The sequence below is a fragment of the Penicillium longicatenatum genome (assembly GCF_028827895.1).
Source record: "Penicillium longicatenatum strain IBT 33135 chromosome Unknown contig_4_segment0_segment0, whole genome shotgun sequence".
NCBI classification, from domain to species: Eukaryota; Fungi; Ascomycota; class Eurotiomycetes; order Eurotiales; family Aspergillaceae; genus Penicillium; species Penicillium longicatenatum.
In genome coordinates this window covers 655373-674753 of record NW_026643122.1, presented here as the reverse complement: position 1 = coordinate 674753, position 19381 = coordinate 655373, and the positions used below count along the sequence as shown (strand labels likewise).

The window sequence follows — 19381 nt, the reverse complement described above, 5'->3', positions numbered from 1 at the left end:
AAAATCAGACGCAGAAGGGGGGCCTCGGTGATTTTGGTCATGACTCATGGAATCGTATCTTCTATGTATGTCCGAACTGGAAGTCCAGATAGGCGTCGATACAGACTTTGTCGGTTGAGGGACGAAAGTGAAGACAAAGAAAGAAAGGGATAGAGCTAAGAGCGTATAGCAACTGAAACAATGTGTGAAGGGTGAAGTATATTGAGCTTCCAACTGCTGCCGCACGTATAAACTCCAACGTAATCGAGAGTGCTCTTTGACTTCGAGTTGGAGGTCAATTACAGAACGGAAAATCAAGTATAAAAACAGCAAGCAAGCCCCCCGCCTCGGTTGCTGTTCGAGGTTAAAGGGCAATATTGTGACTTCGATCAATTGTGTTGATCGTTGAAGTTCACGGATGCGAAATGTCCAAGAGAAGTCGACTTTGTCGAGAGATGCTGAAGGAACAAAGAAAAGATAGAAGCAAGGTGAAATATAAAGAGGCGCATGGGAGAAAAAGAGAGAGATGAGTCGCATGATGGGACAGGTAGAGCTGGTATCAAAAGCTAAACAGTCCACTGCGCTTTTTACCCAGCGGATACACCACAAGTGCAGCCAGGAACAAACCCACAGTCGTCCCGATGGCAACCTGAACCATACCATAGCCAATATCGAAAGCCACGCCATAACTCTGGTCACGGGCTTGAGAAGCAGATAGGTTCTTCGCCGCATCAACAAAGCCCTGCGTTCCATTGCTCACCACAGCATACCGGGTGCGAGTCATTTCTTCCGCCGAGGTGATCCCCGAGATCAAGGATCCACTAGCCGCCAGACCGGAAGGCACAAGCACCCATATAGCTGGCAGCATTGCTGCTGCTGCAAGACCATGACGGAGGCGACTGTAGAAGTTTCCAAGGAGACCAATAACGAAGGCACCAAGGGCATTCGATACTTGGGTATTAGAGTAAAAGCGCTTCCCGCTGAAGTAGCTGACCACATAGCCAGCAAAGGAGATGACGAGCATCATAGGGATCTGTTTCAGCTTGGAGTGGTTCACGAGGGCTAAGCAGATAGTGAAGAGTAACACGAATGGAAAGCGTTGGAGGTACTCATTGTTGATGGGGCTAGCGGGGCATGTGTATTCCGTTGAAGCTTGGGTGTCTAGGAGACCATATACAGCTGTGCCGATTGTGATTCCAAATCCCAGGAATAGAGAATAGATAATTGCATAGACCATGCGCACGGATCCGGCGATGATACTACCGGATTGAAGTTCTAGGCTTGCGCAAAGGACCGTGTATCCCGGCAAGATTAGGGCAATGGATGATTGGGCCAGCGCTGAGAAACAGAATAGTGGATCGCCTTGGTATCGGATACTTCCGAAGGCGCGAGCCAAGAATGATGTTAGCACTGCCGCTGAGACCTCGAAGACGTTGGAGTAGAGGCTTGATCTCGGTGAGAGAATCAGTTGCAGGATACCGAGGAGACATCCCAGTAAGAAAGCGATTGGCATGTCGATTGGTCGGGCGTTGAACGCAAAGGGTCCGACACAGGCGCTTGCGCAGCCGTGGGCCAAGATTTGGAGGATGAGATGGTATTTGTTGGGCCTTGTTTTCGTCTCGTCCAATCGCTGGATAGCTTCTTCCACTCCGATTACGTCGTGGATTACCTCCTTGTAGATCTCGTGTACATCTGCCAACCGGCCAAGGTCCACTCCTTGGCTAGACCGGACGACTTTAACCTCCGTCGTGCGCGTGGCAGCGTCATCAAAGGAGATGATCATGCAACCGGGGAAATACAGAAACTGGCCATCTATCTCCAGCACGCGGGCAGTCATCCGCATATATTCCTCTAAGCGATGGGTCGGGGCACCGTACTTCATCAGGGAACGACAAAGCCGGATGAGATATCGCTGGCGGGAGAGAGTTTCCGCAATATGAACTGTGATCCGGATTTCATCTGCGAGGTGGTCTGCCCTGGCCCATCGATGCCCCTTAGTCCCAATTGCATTGCTGCTGCGAGATCGCTTCAGCATAGCAATCGGGGAGGAGCTCTTTGACGAGCCAGATCCAGTATAAGTACTGCTTGACCGACTAGATGATTTCTCATACCATTTTCTAGGTGGCTGTGGTTTCCAGATAGGATCAGGGGAGAATCCACGCTCACTGAATTCCGCGGAACTCCCCTTTCTAGAATGACCCCACCGGCTCCGGTTGGGGCTGTAGTCTGGAGGTCCTCCAGTCTGCTTGTCGTACAGCTTCAGGATGGAGGATAGAACACCTCCACGGTAGTGTGTTGGCCGTTCGACATAGGTCCCTGAGTCTCTGCCGTCACTGGGAGTGACCTGGCCAGAGAGAGGTCCCGGCGAAGGAGGGCGAATGCGAGGCAAGAAAGGATACTCTCGACGGGACATTTGTCGCGCAGGATAAAATGCTTTGGCTGTGCGCGGTGTGTATTCATCCTCGTCTGTTAAGTCGTCAAATAGTTGATGTTTCTCAGGAAAGCTGATCATAGGGATCTCATCCCCATCTTCGTTTGGAAACACACTCTCAGTCGGAGTAGACGCAATTGAAGACACTAGGCTAGAGCGGGGGCTTGGCTTCGGAGATTTATGGGAGCTCAGAAGGGGTGCTAGCCGTTGAGCTCGTTCCTTTGCATGAGATATTGCCCGCCCTTTGTCATTTGTACAGAGTCCAAGCTCCTCTATCTTTCCGGCACCCGATGAGCTTGTCTGGTGGCTGATCGTCAGGCCAGTGACATCGGTTGGCGCGCTGGGGCTTTCTCCCACCAGTGAGGGTACGGCAGGAGGGTCCAAGGGCCCCGTTGCCTGGATGAAAGGAATGTTGGCAGTGGGTAAGGGTCTTTGAGGGAGCACAGTGCCCCTGTGGTCCAGTCGGGACTCAACCCTAGCTCCGGATTGTTGCAATCGTTCTGCTTCATCCACCGTGAACTTGACACGATTGGTAGTTTTGGGCAGGCTGGCATTCCGATTCCTGCCCCGTGCGCTAACATCATTCGATGTCCCATCCTGATACGTCTGCTGGCCTTGGAAACCATCATTCGGCAGGGGCAATGATGCTTGACGTGACACTGAAGATATTTTGTTTGATCCTGCTCCGGTATCAGACACACTGGAGCGGCGGGAGACCGGGAGCTCAAAGTAGCCCCCCGCCATTGCCTTTTCGTGAGATAGTCTTGTTCTTTTTTTCCTTCTATATGAAACAATCCACCTCAGCTCCAACCAGTCCTGGATAAAACGGGTCTCAGGGTCTCGAAATCTGGTGTAATCGTGCAAGGTCGAATATTGTAACCTGGCAACGGTCAGCTATGTGAAATCCGATAGGAGAGGGAAAGATCTCCAGTGAACCCACATGAGCTTCTATTGATAGTTCACTGGTCAACGTCAAGAGCTCTTTCAGCCTTGCTTTCCTGGCTAGGACGAAATGAGTGGTGGCCACAAGGGCCCTTTTTCCGAGGTTTGAGGTTTGGCAGGGGAGACCGTTGGATGGAAGGACCGCTTCCAGGAATGATATTATGTCACAAGCAACATCATCAAAGATGAGGCGACTTCAGAATCAAGACAATGACATCAAAATAGACAAAAGGGAAGAGAGTGAATAGGCCGAGTATAAAAGACGAAAGCCGGATATCCGCGATTGGACCATGCGGCTAGAGACAGCCTAAAAAGGGTGCTGCCCTAGGGACCACATGAAGCAGGAGGGGGGAATGCCCTTCCCGGTTTCCATGATTTATTTTTTAAAAAATTTATTATTTGCCACCATGATAAATCACCGGGATTCGAGTCTTAGAATGGTTTGAGGGTCACGAAACACGATCAAACGACTCTTACTTCATCCAGCTCCCCCCAAACGCCTCCTTCTGCCGGGTATGCTCCGAGACGAGTAAGATCGACAGTCTGGATTGTAGCTTATGAAAGCTTCCCTGATCTGAGTTGTAATTGATCAAGTTAGAAAGCGGGTCATCAGCAAGGTGTCTCAGCTCATTGCTAAAGGAACTACAGTAGTTGACAATCCCGGTTCCACCAAAGGCCATGAGGTACCACAACGCCCGAAGACCCAAACAATTGACATGAAGATAAAAGTCGCAAGAAACAGAAATTTTTTGAGTCTCAAGAATATAATTAAGCTTGATCTTCAGTAGTCAAGAGAAAGTTTGTGGGATCCGAGTATCTTGACCAATACAGTGGAGTCGACGCGAGGGACAGTGAATGCGCAATTCGACATATCGGGAGATCTATAGATATCAGGGACGCGTATGCCCTGAATGCATAGAGGGGGGATTGGAAATTTGTCTAGATCAACCCCTTTGCATCTAGGACAAGAAATGTATTATGCCTGTTCCTGATCGAAGTCCATGCTCCGCAGGTTATCCGAGGTACTAATGCTTTCATTACACCATCGGAAGGAATCTCGGCCTTTCATATCCTACGGCAAGTACCCAGATCATCGATTCATGCGGGCATCCGCATGTCTGATTGGTGCAGAGGCCCGGAAAAAGGGACAAAGCAAAAGTCGATACAGTAGAGCCTTTATAACTTTCCAAGTTAGAACTCGGACTAGATTAATCCCGCCACTCTTCAGTGTACTGTATGATCTATGACCTACATCAGTGATTTCACATAGTACAGATAGCTTGTGCGTATACACATGCCTGGGCAAAAAAACAAGAACGTGTCCAGAATGATGTCAGCCGGTGTCTCATGGACAGAGACTTCTTGCGCGTCATTGTATCACCCACAGCCCCAGGAAGAACCAATTCCAAGACGCACTAGGAATGGCAGGTGAAGCTCTGACGATTAAGCTTCCGTAATCCTGGATCCCTCCGGCCCTTCCAACGGCCCCACCCACGATTGCGCATATCATATGTGAGCTGTTATCTTGACGATCATGGGCCGAGGCCGAATTGCTCCTTGAATCGGCATCCCGAACGCAAGGCAACGAGATTCTATGCTAGATTGGCTCTAAGAATAGTCATATCATATCTCATCAAGACATATATCCACTCGAAAGAAGCAGCTCCACTCCACCCCTTTTCGCATCCGTGCTCGCTGCAGCAATGCGACCGCACCACTCGGTGTCACCCTTTCCCCCTTGGAGGTCACACAGCCCCTCCGTTGGGCCTACCGAGGTTGTCCGTCCGACAGTCAAAGACGCAGGGACCAACCGTTACTATGGGAGCTAACGTCCGTCATCGTGACAAGCAATGTCCTACGCCGGGTTGACTGCTTGGCATTGTGTACAATGAACCGGGGTGGGGGGGGAAAAATGGTAACTGTTATACACATCGGCAATCTATAGTATTTCGGTTCTAGGAACGCATGTACCAAGGTTCATTAATGACAAGAGGTTTTTCCCTCCGATAGATCTGCGAACTTTATTCCGCACGAACCATGGATCAGCTCATGGATGTTCCCTAATTCTGTCATCGCGATCTGGAACCAAAAATAAACATCACGGTCATAATGGGAGCAATGTTCGAGCTGACTGGTATATTCCCCAACACCAACATCGGCATTCAAGGCAGCTTTTTGGGTCGCATTCACATTGACCAGAGTGAGCACTACTAACGTCTATTTATTTTTCCTGCCATCTTCAATGGTCCGCGAGGAATGTGAGCGGAAAGTTAAGTTTATCTCGGAATCACATTCGTCAAAGTATAAGATCCACTGCATACTTGTTACTTTGAATCTCGGCCCGGATCTAGATCTCCAGCTTGGTGTCAGTCCGGTGGGAAATTCGAAACATAATTTTCGGTTTCAAATCAGGCCTACGTATAATAGATACAGGCAGCGGTTGGGTAACCATGAATTGTGTTATTTGGGATTCGAGGGCAAAACTATCCCCGATTTGGAAGGAGACTTGCATCAAGTCTGGAATTGACTTTAACGCTTGGGGTGTGTAGTTACCCTAGCATGAATTCCAGGAAAGTTTAGGTTGGGAATCCCAATGACAGGGTCCTGGGCTTCGCTTTCTTACGCTTGGGTCCATTTGGTAGGAGTCCGTGTAAAATCTTGACCGTACGTTTAAATTGACTATCTCTGTTCCAGATGCACTGATATATTTCAGGATCGAGTTCGATATCAATTAGGTATCAACCTCGGAGGGAAATTCCAGGCAATTGATACATCTTCCTAAGCTAAAACATATCACATTTCCAGGTAGGATTGTCAAGGTTCTGAGGTTACGTACGTAGCTTTCAGGACTCCCGGATCCGATACTACAGTGGTTAAGATCTCAGGTGGCAAGTACCAGGTACGTACACGAACACAAACAACGACGACTGCCGAGGTTTGCAGCCTCGTGTTGCTACTAACTGAGACTCTCGTCTCATCTAGTAATCCCATATCTGCCGTCCAACCGACAGATCTCCTCTGTACCCGTAGACCCCTATAGGGTTCGCGGGAAGAACACGCACTTGCGATGCAAGCTGCAATGCTGATGCGGGAGCTTTGGGTGTTCGTTCCACGTGGGTTGCGTTCCAAGGTTGTGGGGCGCGTTAGGCCACTTGGGTTTGTGCGGGTACTTTACACAGGACTTGAGGCCTGGGATATATACATTTCTAATGGCTTTGGTTTCATCATACGAGGTACTACTTTTCAAAAGCTGATCTCGAGGATTGACTGCGCTAAACATCTACGAGCATCCACTCATTGCAATGAGATAAAACTCCTTACTGGCCAATGGCATATGAGCTACCGGGAAGATTGAATCATCAGCTGTAGAGCTATGTATTGGACTAGTAGGCCCTAATGCTACAAAGGACCCATAGGGAGAACTTTCTGCACATAACCGGATGTACAAAGGAACCCCAATAAAAAAGGAACCAGAGAAAAGAACGAAGGACGACCTTAGCCATCGCTTCCATCCAGATGTCGAAGCTCAAAAGCTCGACATGGGATTAAAGATAGATTAGGTTCCATCAACAGCACGACGCAAGTGGAGCCGAGAAGAATAGCGTCAGGAAGGGAATCTGGAAATAGACACTTCAAAATGAAAGTGTAAAAGGGAATGGGAGAAGAGAAGTAGAAAAGAAGTCGTTGTAGACTGATCCAAGTCTTTCATCAAACGCGCATCATGGCAAGATCAAATTTGCCCGTGATAAAAGAGTGACAGATAATGAATGGCAAGAGCCATGGCTCTCATAAAGGGTAAGGGCACTAAGAGATAAAAAAAAAAAAAAACAAAAACGGCCCACCGAACAAAGAATTCAAAGGTCATACGTCGCTGTCACATGATGGTTGGCATTACATGAGAGGAGTCTTGCGCTTTTCGGCGCTCGACAACACAAGCATCGGCGTCTTACGGCGCTCTGGTGCCTGAGCGGCTTGCCCTTGGCCCGCGACGACAGCTGCCACGGACGGAGACGAAGTGCCCGAAGTGCTCGTTGGTGAATGCTCCTGTTCCGCACGAATCTCTGCAAACTTGGCAGAGAAGTATCCGTCCTCGCTCGTAGGGGTAACGCTGTGGAAAGGACTCTCAGGGGACCTTCGACTGGTCTTCTCCTTGCGCTCAGATCCAATGGCACCATTGGCAGCCGCACGCAGGCTGCCCAAGCTGGGCTTGCTAGAAAGACTGCCACTACGCACAGTCGCGTCATCACCATCCGAGAATGTGAATTCCTTTTCGCTGGCTGGAGTGTTGGTGCCTCCGCTGCTGTTGTACCCGTAGCTACGGGTATCACCGCGGCGCTCAATCCCAGCACGAACCAGGTTGTGGACGGCACGGCGACGCTGACGGGTAGCAAAGTTCTTGCTTCCCTCATGCTTGGAGGTTGGCTTTGCCACGAGATCCTCAAGTGAAGGAGGGCCACGAGGTTGGCGGATCGGGTGCTCACCAGCACGGGCCTGGCCAGGCCCGAAGGTTCCGGTAGCCGGAGTAGGAGGGAAAACAGCTGACCGAGGTCCAGGTGCAGCATTGGCCTTGTTCGTATCGATATTGGTCTTCAGCGTAGGATTGAAAGATGGAGACTTCCGGTGGTTGCGACGGAAAGCACTAGCAGATGACTCAATGGGCGGGGACGGAGTGCCACTGGGAGGAGACACTGGCTGAGGGAAATACATCTGTGATGGAGCAGAGTCGGCAGGTGGGGAAATTTCTGCGCGGAACTGAGGAACCTGCGAGTCCGACTGATTTCCATATGTCAAATTGTCTTCAGAAGGGCTGTTGTCCATGATGTAGCTTTGCTGGCCAGTCAGAGGATTGTAAACAGAGAACAAGCCAGGCTGGCCGGGGACCGGCTGCACGATCGGCTGTACACCCTGCTGGAGCTGCTGCTGGTAGAATCCAATGCCGGGCACAAACGATTGCATCTGCTGCTGTTGCTGCTGTTGAAGAGACATCCCCAGGTTGAGGCCCTGAAATTGCTGGGCAGCAGCGGTAACGCTAATCAACTGCTGCTGAAGGCGCTGTTGCTGCGCGGCAAGGAATAGATTGGTGGACATGAGCTCTGCGTAGAGGTTTTCGTCCATCATCTCGCCGCCGCCAATATCAATCATTGGTGGTGCAAGCACCTGCTCCGGCATTGTGTACATCAGGCGTTCCCGTTCCCGTTCCCGTTCCCGGTTCTTCTGCTGCTGGTGATGATAGGAATTCATGCCATTATTCAAAGTGAATGCGTGCTGCGGGAATCCAGCTCCCGTGGCGGTTTGAGGGACGCGATCGGCACCTCGATTGGATGGCATCCGACCTCCCTCCATAGCATAACGCTGCTGCTGAGAAGGAATGGTCGCAGACTTTGGCGCAGTTCGGAGTCCAGCCAAGAGATGCGATCGGCTGGTGCGAGGGGTTGCGATGGAAGGGGTCTGAGACTCGTCGATGGTTGCGACCTGTGGAGGCACGCTTAGGCGCTTGATGTGAGAGCCCTTCCCTCGGGACGCGAAGCCGGAGCCAGGGACCCCGAGGGAACTGCCATTATTGAAAGATGAGTTGTAGGTCATTTGAGCAAGACCGCCAGCGTCCATACTCATTGTTCGTGAAGTGAGATGGTGAGGAAGGTATGTGCAAGGCTGATCAATGGGTGAGTCGCGTTCAAAGTATCCGTAACGGGTATCGAGAGCTTGGGATCAACCACTAAGCTCAAAGCTTTCCCAGGTGATTAGATGATTAGGAAGTCTAATGTCAAGAATGGTATGCCGAAACTGAGAGCAATCAAAGCTTCGGATGCGAGTTGAGGAATCGTGGGTGGAGGACGTGATTTCTTGAATCAAGGAATCCGTCAGACTGAATGTTCGCCAAGCAGATATTCAAGGTCACGGACCACAAGTGAAGGTATGCAGAAGAATTTCAGACTCAATGGAGACAGCAAAAACGCGATGCCAGTATAATCAAACTGTACAAGGGTGTTGTTGTTTTTTCACACTCGGGATCAGAAGCCGAGGATCGTTTCGAAGCGCAGAAACGGACAAGAAGGTGGAGGTGGATTAGGCGAATAAGTCAAAAGAGATCTCTCTCGGCGAGAACCAGAAGAAAAGGATGGGATATGCTCTGCAAGTCCCTGATGAAATGAAGATAGAGCGAGGTGGCGCGGGTAACGGCGGACTTGGGGTGAGGAGAGATCCTGAAACACGACCAGCTGGCAAGGCACCACGGTGAGATTCGAAGGGTGGCGAGAATGGACGAAACAAAAATGGCCCCAGGCACAATGTTGCAGATATGAGATGCGAATATCGTGGGGGGAAGGGGGGTTCCGGGCAAAATAATATTGACAATCGAATCGAATCTCACGGATCTCGCGCTTTTTCTTCAGGGGCGGAACGAATCGGACGAAGTAATGGCAGTTGAGAAGAGGCTTTTTTTTTGTATTATGATTTTTATTGGTTCCCAATCAACGACGCGAGCCGCAGAGAATAAAAGAATGCGAAGAAAAAAGAAAGAAGGATGGTTGGGGAGAAAGAAGAAGAGAAGTGGAAGAAGAACGGTGCGGATGTGGGGAATCAATGTATTCGTGCCTCAGGCACGCAGTATCGCGACTCTCGGTTCAAGTTTGGAGAAATGCCTTGGACAGCCCTATATATCCAGGAACTAATCACAGCGGAGAAGAGTATTATGATTCTTGCTACTTATCCAGCTGAGATCTGGGTTTCTCCCTGACACTCATTATGGAGAAATCGACGATTTGGGGTCCAACACCCAATCACCAACGAATACACGCCCTGGGAGGTGACGAGACCATCATAGCCCAGAGCCCCCGTCACATCCTCTGTGGTTTCATTGGCCAAGGGCCGCTAGTGCCCACCGACTCGTCCGCCTCTTCGTCTCACATCGCCCCTGGAGCCGCCCGGCGTTAGTGCCAAGCCCTCAACTTGCAGCCAATAGATGCAGCATAACCGCCTTACGGGGGCTTTCCGAGGTACGATGTGGCAATATTTTGGCCAATATTTCATGCATTGAATGGTAATTGTGGGTCATAGCTTCCTTTGTGTGGTGTGCTCTATGAGAAGTTCGTGAATGGGGATTGTTTTCGCTTGGGGAAGGAGATTGAGGGGGCCTTAGCGTGATTATGATCTACGCCCATTCTGCCGATCGATGTCAGCCGGAATCAAAGCTCCCTGTCAGAGCACATGGAGCTTTGACTACATGTGGGTGTTGCACCAAGGAAATACTACATATGTGACAAGTTAAAAGTGATTGTGTTGGGAGGTCATGAAGGATTATTAGAGACTGAAGGGAACATGTTCGAGCTACCATTCATCGGGCGTTTTGTCTGCGAAATTTCACGTACATTCAAATGTACAGGGGTCGAGGAGCAGACAGTACTAACAATAGATAGCAACAGCAATAATGGAGCAAAGAATAAGAACAAGAAGATGAAGATGGAGTGTATGAGCAAGACACAGGACGAAAGGAAGCATGGGGTATCTGCTGGTGAGGTTGAGAGGAACCAGCCAGGAGGATGAAACAGAAGCACAAATGAAAGTCATAAAATGTACACATGAGGGCATCTAGTTATCGACAGGAACAGGGCCGGGAGGCAGCGGGGCGGACTCTACCTGAGATGGCAGTCGGTGATGGCCCGGCTCGGGAGATGTGCCCTTGCCATTCAGGCGGTCAAACTCCAGGGTTTCGGCCAGCTCAGCCGCCATCGGGTCAAGCTCCTCTTCTTTCAAGCCAGTGGCTAGAGCCACCAGCTTACGATGCACATCGAACTTGGTGCTCACACCCGCGTCCGCGGTTTGCTGAGCAAGGTCTCGTACCGCGTTACGTCGCGTCTTCTGTGCAGCGCAGAGCTCGCGTGCAAGTTGGTATTGAGCGATCAGCTCTTCCGGGCCGAGAGAGTGTGAGTTCGGGGACGTGATTGCCTTCGCCGAGGATAATTTTTCCACAAGACGGTCGTACTGCACACGCTCAAGAAGAGACTCATAGGTTCCACGCAATTTCTCGTAACGGCGAAGCTGAGTGTCACTAGGCTCGTGCTCAGCCTCCTTGGTACCCAGAGCGATCACTTGCTTCTGGATCTTCTCACGATCTGATTCGAGTTGTTCAAAGAGTGCCTCGGGGTTTGCAACGTCGGTGGAGTCCTGTGGAGAGATTTTGGTATTACTGTATGTCATCGCAAGTTTCTTGTTGGCCTCCGCCATGATTGCACCGATCTTGGAAAGCAAGTCCGAGTTTGCAGAGGGATCGATTGGTGGCGGTGCAATGGACATGCGGTCTGAAGGCATCAGACCACCCAATTCACCTTCCATGTGGTCGTTTGCCATGGTGATGGACGATGGTGCAGGCGGGATATCATTCTCACTTTGGGATCGCTGGGTGATCTGAGCAGCCGTTTCTCCTTTTTTGTTCACAAGGTCGGCAGATCGAGGGCAATGGGCCGTCAGCATATTCACCAGGCGGAACGCCCCATTGCGAGCAGCGACAAGGGCAGCTGTGTCGCCATTGTCATCCTGGCAAGCCAGCAACAAGTCGACCTCATCGTGAGAGAAATTTTTGCACAGCTTATCTAGAAGGACGTCGCAGTAGTACTTAGAACTCTTCCATTTTCCTTTGCTCCGGGTGGTCTCAGCGACGTGGTGAAAGATGGTAGCTCCAAACCAGTCCCGGAATGTTATGCTGTCCAGCAACACATCCAGAAGAGTAGGGAAAGTTCGTTTTTCGTAGTTATTCGTAAACAACACTGCTCGAACAAGTGGGGTCTCTTCGTGAACGGACAGTGACTTGGCATTGGCCCCTCGATGAAGTAGATCTTGGACAATCTCCAAATCGCCCATAGCGCAAGCCCAGTGCAGTGCCGTGTTACCTGAGTCGTCGATTTGACGGTCGATTTGGAAATGGGCGGGAGGGACTGGAGGATGAATGCGTGTCGCTTGTGGTGCATCGCCAACAGTCATAAAATAATCGAGCAACTGATCACCATACATGATGTGCTCCTGTTCAGTAATGGTCATAGTGGGACCTTCGTTCATGCCGCGCTTGCGCTTTCGCCCTCCGTGAGACATTTGCAGCATATCTTCATCTGCCATCATTGAGGAGGATTCGAGATTTGCCTGTTCGATGGACTCGTTGTCATCGAAGCCGTTGCTCAACTCGTATTGTTCGTGGGTAAGGGTTGGAGGGCCCATGGATCGATTTGGAGTTGGTTGGATCACGGAGAAGGCCTCTGTGGCGACGGCCACGGGATTCTTGGCAGATTTACGCGGAGCACGGGGTTTTGAGGCCGCAGATGTGTGTTTGGGTGCAGGTGGAGGGCTGCGGTCACCGGCAACGTAATCGAAGATAGGTGCCAGCTTGGCGAGAACATTGTTGCGCTCCGCTAGCAGGCGAGCCTCCTGGAGTGGAATCCATGTACCTGTTGGTCACGGGGTCAGTCAATTTCATTCAATTTAGGTTTCGTTCCTTTGATCCTATGCTGTCACAACGCACCCTGGTATTTTCCATAACCACCTTGCACTTTCTCATGATTTCCTTTCTGAACCTCCCGTTCCAGGATCCGAGTTCTCGCAGGCTTGTCGAAACCAGCAGCTTTAAGCACATGAGTTGCATTCACCCAATCATCCGATCTCCGTCGCATGATACTGTCGCCATCGATTTTGAATTCATAGACCGGCACCTGGATCGGAATTAGCATCCAGGAAAGAGAAACAAGCACAATGTTTGCTTTGCCAAGCGGCCGAGCGACTTTGCTTAATAAAAAACTCACATTACTGTAGGTGGCCGAGTAAATGGAATCCATGTTTGCTATATGAATCGCTGTGAGACTCGGTGGTGTAGCACGTTTCCGAGCGGCGATGTGGCCCGCACTTAGGCGCCCGAGAAACGTTGAGGATATTCACAAAGACAATTGATTTCACAAATGAGTCAGGATTGATGCATTTCATGCACGAGGTGGTAATTGCACAAAGAGCGTTGGAAATAGAATTGCTGGGTGGAGTCCAGGATGCCATCAAAGTACGCGCAGCGACGCGGGTTGATACCGCGTTAAGTGGATTTTGTGCGCTAACCTGATTAGTGAATTATATAATACTCGATCATTCACTATCACGTGAGTCACTCATTATTGTTTTCTGTCACGTGACTGAGGGATATCGGCCAATCACGTGGCACATATATCACATGACTCTGTATCCGCGAGCAAACGAGATACCTCAAAGCGAAGGCCAGCCTGCATCCCCACCACTTGTGCCTGTCCCCCCCTCCTCCCGACCGTCTCAACCACCCCAATTCTTGTCATAATGACTATTGCCGAGTCGGTCAAAAGTGCTGTGGGCCTTGCGGAGACCTCCGGTACGAATCCAATCCATTGAGCCTTCTCAAACCCAGATTTAGCTAACATCATGCTCGATTCAGCCACCCGCCAGGAGATGTCCGAGGCCCGTCTCCCCATGCAATACCGCGACTCATGCGCACACCTTTTGATCCCTTTGAACCGGTGCCGGCAAGCAGAGTACTACCTTCCGTGGAAGTGTGAGGTACGGTCCTTCACCCTGCGCTATGAATGGTTCCCTCAGTCAGGCGCATTCCCGCGGTATACCCAGGCTAATTTTTTTATGTCACCAGAACGAGCGTCATACCTACGAGAAGTGCCAGTACGACGAGTTTAAGAAGCGGGTGGCCAAGATGGACGAGCTGCGCACTGCCAAGGATGGTGCCCGCAGCAACTGAGCTTGCCGACTTTGCGTTGTGTGTTTCCGTGTGAGCTGTTGGACAAGCAGCAGGTTATGTACATATATGATATCTCGAGACTGCTCATGGACTGCCTTTTATGGCGTTAAGGACTGTTCTTTTTCTCTTTTCAATTTCCTTGCTTTTCTGGGGTCAAGAATTCCCGATTACCAAATGAGCTTGGTTTGATTTTTTGGTTGCTTATTGCATAAACTTGACAGTGCCATTGGGGGCTCAGCTTTGCCTCCGAATGTCGGAGCGAATATACAGGGTGAAGATACACCAAAGCATGTGAGTTGCACTGGGACGCAATTCACAAGCGGCACCAGCGGTAATCATGGATTTGTCAGCCATATTTCTGATGCCGCTTGTTTGCATTGGTAATGGCTTGCAGATCTAACCACACCCTGCAGGGGATGGAATTGTCCAAGCTTGCGACTGGAACAGTGTTGTGAGATGGCTGGGGTCAGCAACGGCGTGGCGCTCTTACTCCGCGGGGATCGAGTCAGCCGGCATTCCTCTTGACAAGGATGAGGATTGCTCATCAATGTATAGATACTCAAGAAGACCGCCCACCCAGAATACTGAAAAGAGTCAAATGGCTCGTAGAACAAGTTTTTCGACCATGGCCATTACACAGATCAAATAATCCAAAGAATGACAGTAATCGGCATCACCTGATTGCTTAGAAATCCGATTCTTATCGCCGAGATCTTGCCCCGCCGGGAACTGTTACGACGAAAATTCCCCCTCAATGCAAGAATTCAAAAGAACCGGTCGGAACGGGCCCATGCGCGGCTTGACTTGAAGTTCTTTCAGAAACTTTCATTAATATCTTCCTTCCCGTCTCAACATCTCCCGACCTTTGGACCTGCGGTGGGTTGAGGGTGCCTTCCTATCTATTCGTCATTTGGGCTTGATCGGCATTTCGAGAATTGCAATACCGAACGTGAAAGGCCAGTAACAATGGGACTGCTGTGTGTGATTATTGTTTCAGTGAAGCGCGTGGAGGGTCGTTAACCTGCCTCTAGTGCTCTTGGAACTCCTCTCGAATGGCCGGAGGCGAAGAAGAGGGCCCATCAGGTGCGCGAGTGGGGAATTGAGGTATGAGCATGCAACTGTCGAGACAGACCAGCGGGGCTGTTCATTTCTGGGGCATGACCTAACTAGCTATGCAGCAACTCCTAGCGAATTGGCGTCGAGCGCGAGGCAAGGAACGGGACGTCCTCTTGTGGGGCGACGAAGTACGATCAACAAGCAAATTATACTGGTGTGGAGGAGGCTTACCTTTCGCTTTGGGGATATTAGGTCGAATATCTTGTGGTGTCTCTCGATGATGCAGCCAAGAAGGCTCGGTTATCTTTGGCACAGGCCGAAATTCTGAAGTCTCTCGCTCGGGATGAGGCTCTGTGGCAATCTGGTTCGTCTAGGAACGACGCCGATGGGGAGCAGTAAGTGTTGATCTGTGCTTTGCAGAGCATGAGCAGAGATTCTGACAATTAATTAGTGCCGGCGAAGATCCCCCACATTTCCACCCTGAGTTTGGACGCTTCATGCTGGAGGCCACTCCAGGGAGTCCATGGGGCATTGGGTTCAAAGACTTGTTGAAGGTGGAATCCAATATGAAGTGGCGGTACGTAATTCGTTCATTGGCTATGAGCAACTACTGATCTTCTCAAGACGAGAGGTTGCCAAGGCGCACATGGCACCTAATGAGTCGCCCATAACTCTTACGACATTCCCTCGGCTGGGCACGAAGGATGACTATATCCAGCCTTATTACCCACCGTCAGGGCCAGCTCTTCGCTCCCAATTCGTCCCCGATGAGATTGCCAACCCACACATCCGATTCCCGACATTGGCCGCCAACATTCGTTCCCGACGAGGACGTAAGGTTGAATTAAACGTGCCTATCTTCAAGGATCAGAACACTCCCTCGCCCTTTAAAGATCCCACCGTCAACTATGATCTGCACCTCTGGCCCGAGGATGATGATGTGCGTAATGGTGCTGTCAAGGATGATCATGTCTACATGGACGCCATGGCGTTCGGCATGGGTAGCTGCTGCTTGCAGATCACCTTTCAGGCAAAGAATATGACTGAAGGTAGAAGGCTTTATGATCAGCTGAGCCCCCTAGGTCCGATTCTTTTGGCTCTTACCGCAGCCACGCCAATCTACAAGGGATTCCTCGTGGATACAGATGTGCGATGGAACCAGATTAGCAGAGCAGTGGATGACAGGACTCCCGAGGAACTTGGAGAGGCTGTAAGTTCTTTTCTCCCAAACCTTGGTCAAGCTTGGATCTTTGTACTAATTTATTTTTGAACAGCCTCTCAAAAATGACCGGTGGAGGATTCCCAAGTCCCGATATGCCTCTAACTCGACTTATATCTCTGAAGACTCTAGGCTGCGGAAGGAATACTTTGACCCGGATTTGGTCATTGATCATGACATTAAAAAGCGACTGATGGATGGAGGCATGGATGATTTACTTGCCACACATTTTGCCCATCTCTTCATTCGTGATCCCTTGGTGATCTTCTCTGAGGATCTTGAGGAACTCGACTTGAGCAAGGGTGACCATTTCGAGAATCTTCAATCCACAAACTGGCAACACATGCGCTTCAAGCCTCCACCGTCCGAGAAAGACGACATTGGCTGGCGGGTCGAGTTCCGCTCCATGGAGATCCAGATTACCGATTTCGAGAATGCGGCATTCAGCATCTTCATCGTCCTGGTCACTCGTGCCATTTTGAGCTTTGACCTCAATTTCTACATACCCATTCAGCGTACCACTGAAAACATGGAGACTGCTCATGCTCGTAATGCTGTTCTCGATCATAAGTTCTACTTCCGCAAGGATCCCTTCTCGGCACGAGCCCCCAAGGTGTCCACCCAGCAGTCTTCAGACGGCAGTACATTTTCCTCTACAACGTCTTCAGCTATCAACACGCCACCACCGTCCCCTCCTCTTGGCCCAGTCGAGGTCGAGTATGAGTTAATGACCATTTCCGACATCATTAATGGCAGCACGGATGGTTCATTCCCCGGTCTCATCCCGCTTGTGGAGTCCTACTTAAACAGCGTCAATGTGGACGTCGAGACACGTTGCTTCCTTGCCAGCTACCTCGATCTCATCCGCAAACGCGCCGACGGTACACTATGGACGGGAGCTCGTTGGATCCGCGAGTTTGTAGCCAAGCACCCAAGCTATAAGCAGGACAGTGTCGTGTCCGAGGAAATCACCTACGATCTTATCAAGGCGGTCGAGGAGGTGACTACCAAGGAGGGCCGGAACGGGTCTCTCGGCTGGGAGCTCCTTCGGGGCAAAAAGAATTAGATAAAACTTTCCTTACATCCGCCCCTGTAGATAGATTTCCGGGTGTGGGGTCGAGTTACATTTTAGACGATGACTTGAATTTGCACATATCAGCAGCCGAAGGCAGCCCTCTGGTTCCAATCGATTACATATCACTCTGTTTCAGCCCTTTCATTCTTCGCGTTTCTCATCGACTATCTTGTCTCTAGAATGGTGACTCCAGAGTTTCCAAGGTAATACCAAGAGTCGAGATTGATATCTTCCGTATGACGCAAACCCAGATCCTAGACTCCTAGGGACAAGGGTCATACAGCATGCAATTGACCGAGCCACATTGCAACGTTGCAATAACCAAAACGCATCAACAATTGCCCTTTCGAGCAACGTATATCAGTAGCAAAAGACAAAAGAAGCCATTTACAATCCCCATGTTCTCCACGGTACGATTTGCAATCTCGTCCCACACACCGATTGCTCCTTCAATCTCATCATTCCAAGCTCAACTCCATATCCACATCATATCTCGATCATGTGCAGGGGAATACTCACCCCAGGAGCCTCCGCGTCCAAAGAAATCGACTCAATAATAGCAGTCACAAACGGGTTCCTCTCAGCATTGAACACCAAATCCCGACTCGACTTCGAAAGACACTGCGTGCGGGCTGGTGGCATGTCCCTCTCCCCTCCGCCGCCCACATCCACATCCCTCCGTTTCTGCACAATCGGCTCGTTCATCGAGTACATGGCGACTGTTCAGGATGATGTTGATGAGCGGATCTGGGATCCGGAGATCAAGGTGCACGAAGGCGGTAATCTTGCGGCTGTTTGGGCTCCTTTCAGGGCGAAGATCAACGGGGTTGTGGATCATGTTGGTGTGGAGCTTTTTATTCTGCATAAGATTCATGGGGAGTGGAAGGTTACTGGGTTGGCAGATTCTTGTATGAGGCCTACTGACGAGGAGATGGGGATGGAGTGATGGAGTTGTATGTGGCTTTGGCTTTAGAGGATATGTTTTTGGGGATTCGATTGGATTTGAGTTGGCTTTGGTGCTTTTGCCTTGATTGGATACATTTGGGTGATCTGTTGTCGGACCTTTCCATAGAATCAAGAAGCAGCTAAGCAAAAAACATACAAGGAGCCCCGGAGAGTATAGAGTATTGAATGGTATCAAGGAAAATGAAATTACAAGACATTAAAGGGTTGATTTGGCAGTAATATTGAAAACCAATGTGTATATATCAAGTAAGACAAAAATATATGAGTGCTCTGTCCTGAGTCCCGAGTCTCTTGCAAGTCAAAATGCCAATCTCAAACACAAATTCATTTAAGTCAAGTAATTAGCATCAACACATACATAAGGCAACAAGACCTTAAGAGGTGGCTGCTTCTTCACCGTCATGCCTAAAGTAATTACAAACCCGTAGCTTGTGCCTCCACACCACAATGAAAGACGTCAGTAACAAGTTCAAAATCTGTGTTCCGAGATGTGGGGTTCGGAAGCTTGGAAGGAGAAGAGTAGTATTTTAGCAGACTCAATTGGTGGAAGCAAACTGCGAGAAAGCAAGTTTTGGGGGTATCAAGAAGATTGAAACATGTAGCCAAGACTAGACCATAGCGTTGTGACCGAAACAACGTATATGAGAGGAATAGTCAGCACAGGTGGGGAAGCAAGTAAATGTCAGCGTTCAGGGGCTTGCAGGATACTGAGATGCGAAATAGTGGTGCTCAGAGCATTCAGGTGGAGGGGTTGAAGGAATTGACGGAATTGACGGTGAGAGGGCAAAATAGCTTTCATAAAGAAGCTATTCAACAGAATTAAAAATGTAAATAAAAAAACATACAACAGTTAGGATTCGCATGTGGTCACCCACCATACTACTAACTAACCGGCGTGTGGCTTCAATGCGGCTAATAGTCGGGTGGGTGTCACCGGGGTGAGAAATAGGTGAGAGCCGCTTTAGT

The 19381-nt window shown here is 50.0% G+C and overlaps 8 protein-coding genes across 8 annotated transcripts; 5 read left to right on the top strand and 3 right to left on the bottom strand.

Annotated features, from left to right (window-relative positions):
- Positions 1 to 538: 538 nt before the first annotated feature.
- Positions 539 to 3154, bottom strand: N7484_007042 (threonine/serine exporter family protein; the record flags this gene model as incomplete). The annotated part of the gene is made up of 1 exon (XM_057117429.1): positions 539 to 3154. The coding sequence occupies one exon, from the start codon at positions 3152 to 3154 to the stop codon at positions 539 to 541; it is 2616 nt and encodes an 871-aa protein (XP_056970464.1).
- Positions 3155 to 7243: 4089 nt separating this feature from the next.
- N7484_007041 (uncharacterized protein) lies at positions 7244 to 8965 on the bottom strand (the record flags this gene model as incomplete). The annotated part of the gene is made up of 1 exon (XM_057117428.1): positions 7244 to 8965. One exon carries the CDS (start codon positions 8963 to 8965, stop codon positions 7244 to 7246), a length of 1722 nt encoding a protein of 573 aa, XP_056970463.1.
- Positions 8966 to 9875: 910 nt separating this feature from the next.
- Positions 9876 to 10088, top strand: N7484_007040 (uncharacterized protein; the record flags this gene model as incomplete). The annotated part of the gene is made up of 1 exon (XM_057117427.1): positions 9876 to 10088. One exon carries the CDS (start codon positions 9876 to 9878, stop codon positions 10086 to 10088), a length of 213 nt encoding a protein of 70 aa, XP_056970462.1.
- Positions 10089 to 10096: 8 nt separating this feature from the next.
- Positions 10097 to 10285, top strand: N7484_007039 (uncharacterized protein; the record flags this gene model as incomplete). The annotated part of the gene is made up of 1 exon (XM_057117426.1): positions 10097 to 10285. One exon carries the CDS (start codon positions 10097 to 10099, stop codon positions 10283 to 10285), a length of 189 nt encoding a protein of 62 aa, XP_056970461.1.
- Positions 10286 to 10939: 654 nt separating this feature from the next.
- Positions 10940 to 13170, bottom strand: N7484_007038 (putative APSES transcription factor; the record flags this gene model as incomplete). Its single annotated transcript, XM_057117425.1, has 3 exons — positions 10940 to 12786; positions 12861 to 13047; positions 13138 to 13170. The coding sequence occupies 3 exons, from the start codon at positions 13168 to 13170 to the stop codon at positions 10940 to 10942; spliced, it is 2067 nt and encodes a 688-aa protein (XP_056970460.1).
- Positions 13171 to 13669: 499 nt separating this feature from the next.
- On the top strand, positions 13670 to 14099 carry N7484_007037 (NADH dehydrogenase [ubiquinone] 1 beta subcomplex subunit 7; the record flags this gene model as incomplete). Its single annotated transcript, XM_057117424.1, has 3 exons — positions 13670 to 13721; positions 13785 to 13906; positions 13995 to 14099. The coding sequence occupies 3 exons, from the start codon at positions 13670 to 13672 to the stop codon at positions 14097 to 14099; spliced, it is 279 nt and encodes a 92-aa protein (XP_056970459.1).
- Positions 14100 to 15065: 966 nt separating this feature from the next.
- Positions 15066 to 17440, top strand: N7484_007036 (glutamate--cysteine ligase; the record flags this gene model as incomplete). Its single annotated transcript, XM_057117423.1, has 7 exons — positions 15066 to 15076; positions 15131 to 15203; positions 15278 to 15343; positions 15408 to 15550; positions 15607 to 15732; positions 15780 to 16365; positions 16430 to 17440. The coding sequence occupies 7 exons, from the start codon at positions 15066 to 15068 to the stop codon at positions 17438 to 17440; spliced, it is 2016 nt and encodes a 671-aa protein (XP_056970458.1).
- Positions 17441 to 17948: 508 nt separating this feature from the next.
- On the top strand, positions 17949 to 18395 carry N7484_007035 (uncharacterized protein; the record flags this gene model as incomplete). The annotated part of the gene is made up of 1 exon (XM_057117422.1): positions 17949 to 18395. The coding sequence occupies one exon, from the start codon at positions 17949 to 17951 to the stop codon at positions 18393 to 18395; it is 447 nt and encodes a 148-aa protein (XP_056970457.1).
- Between the last annotated feature and the right edge of the window lie 986 nt (positions 18396 to 19381).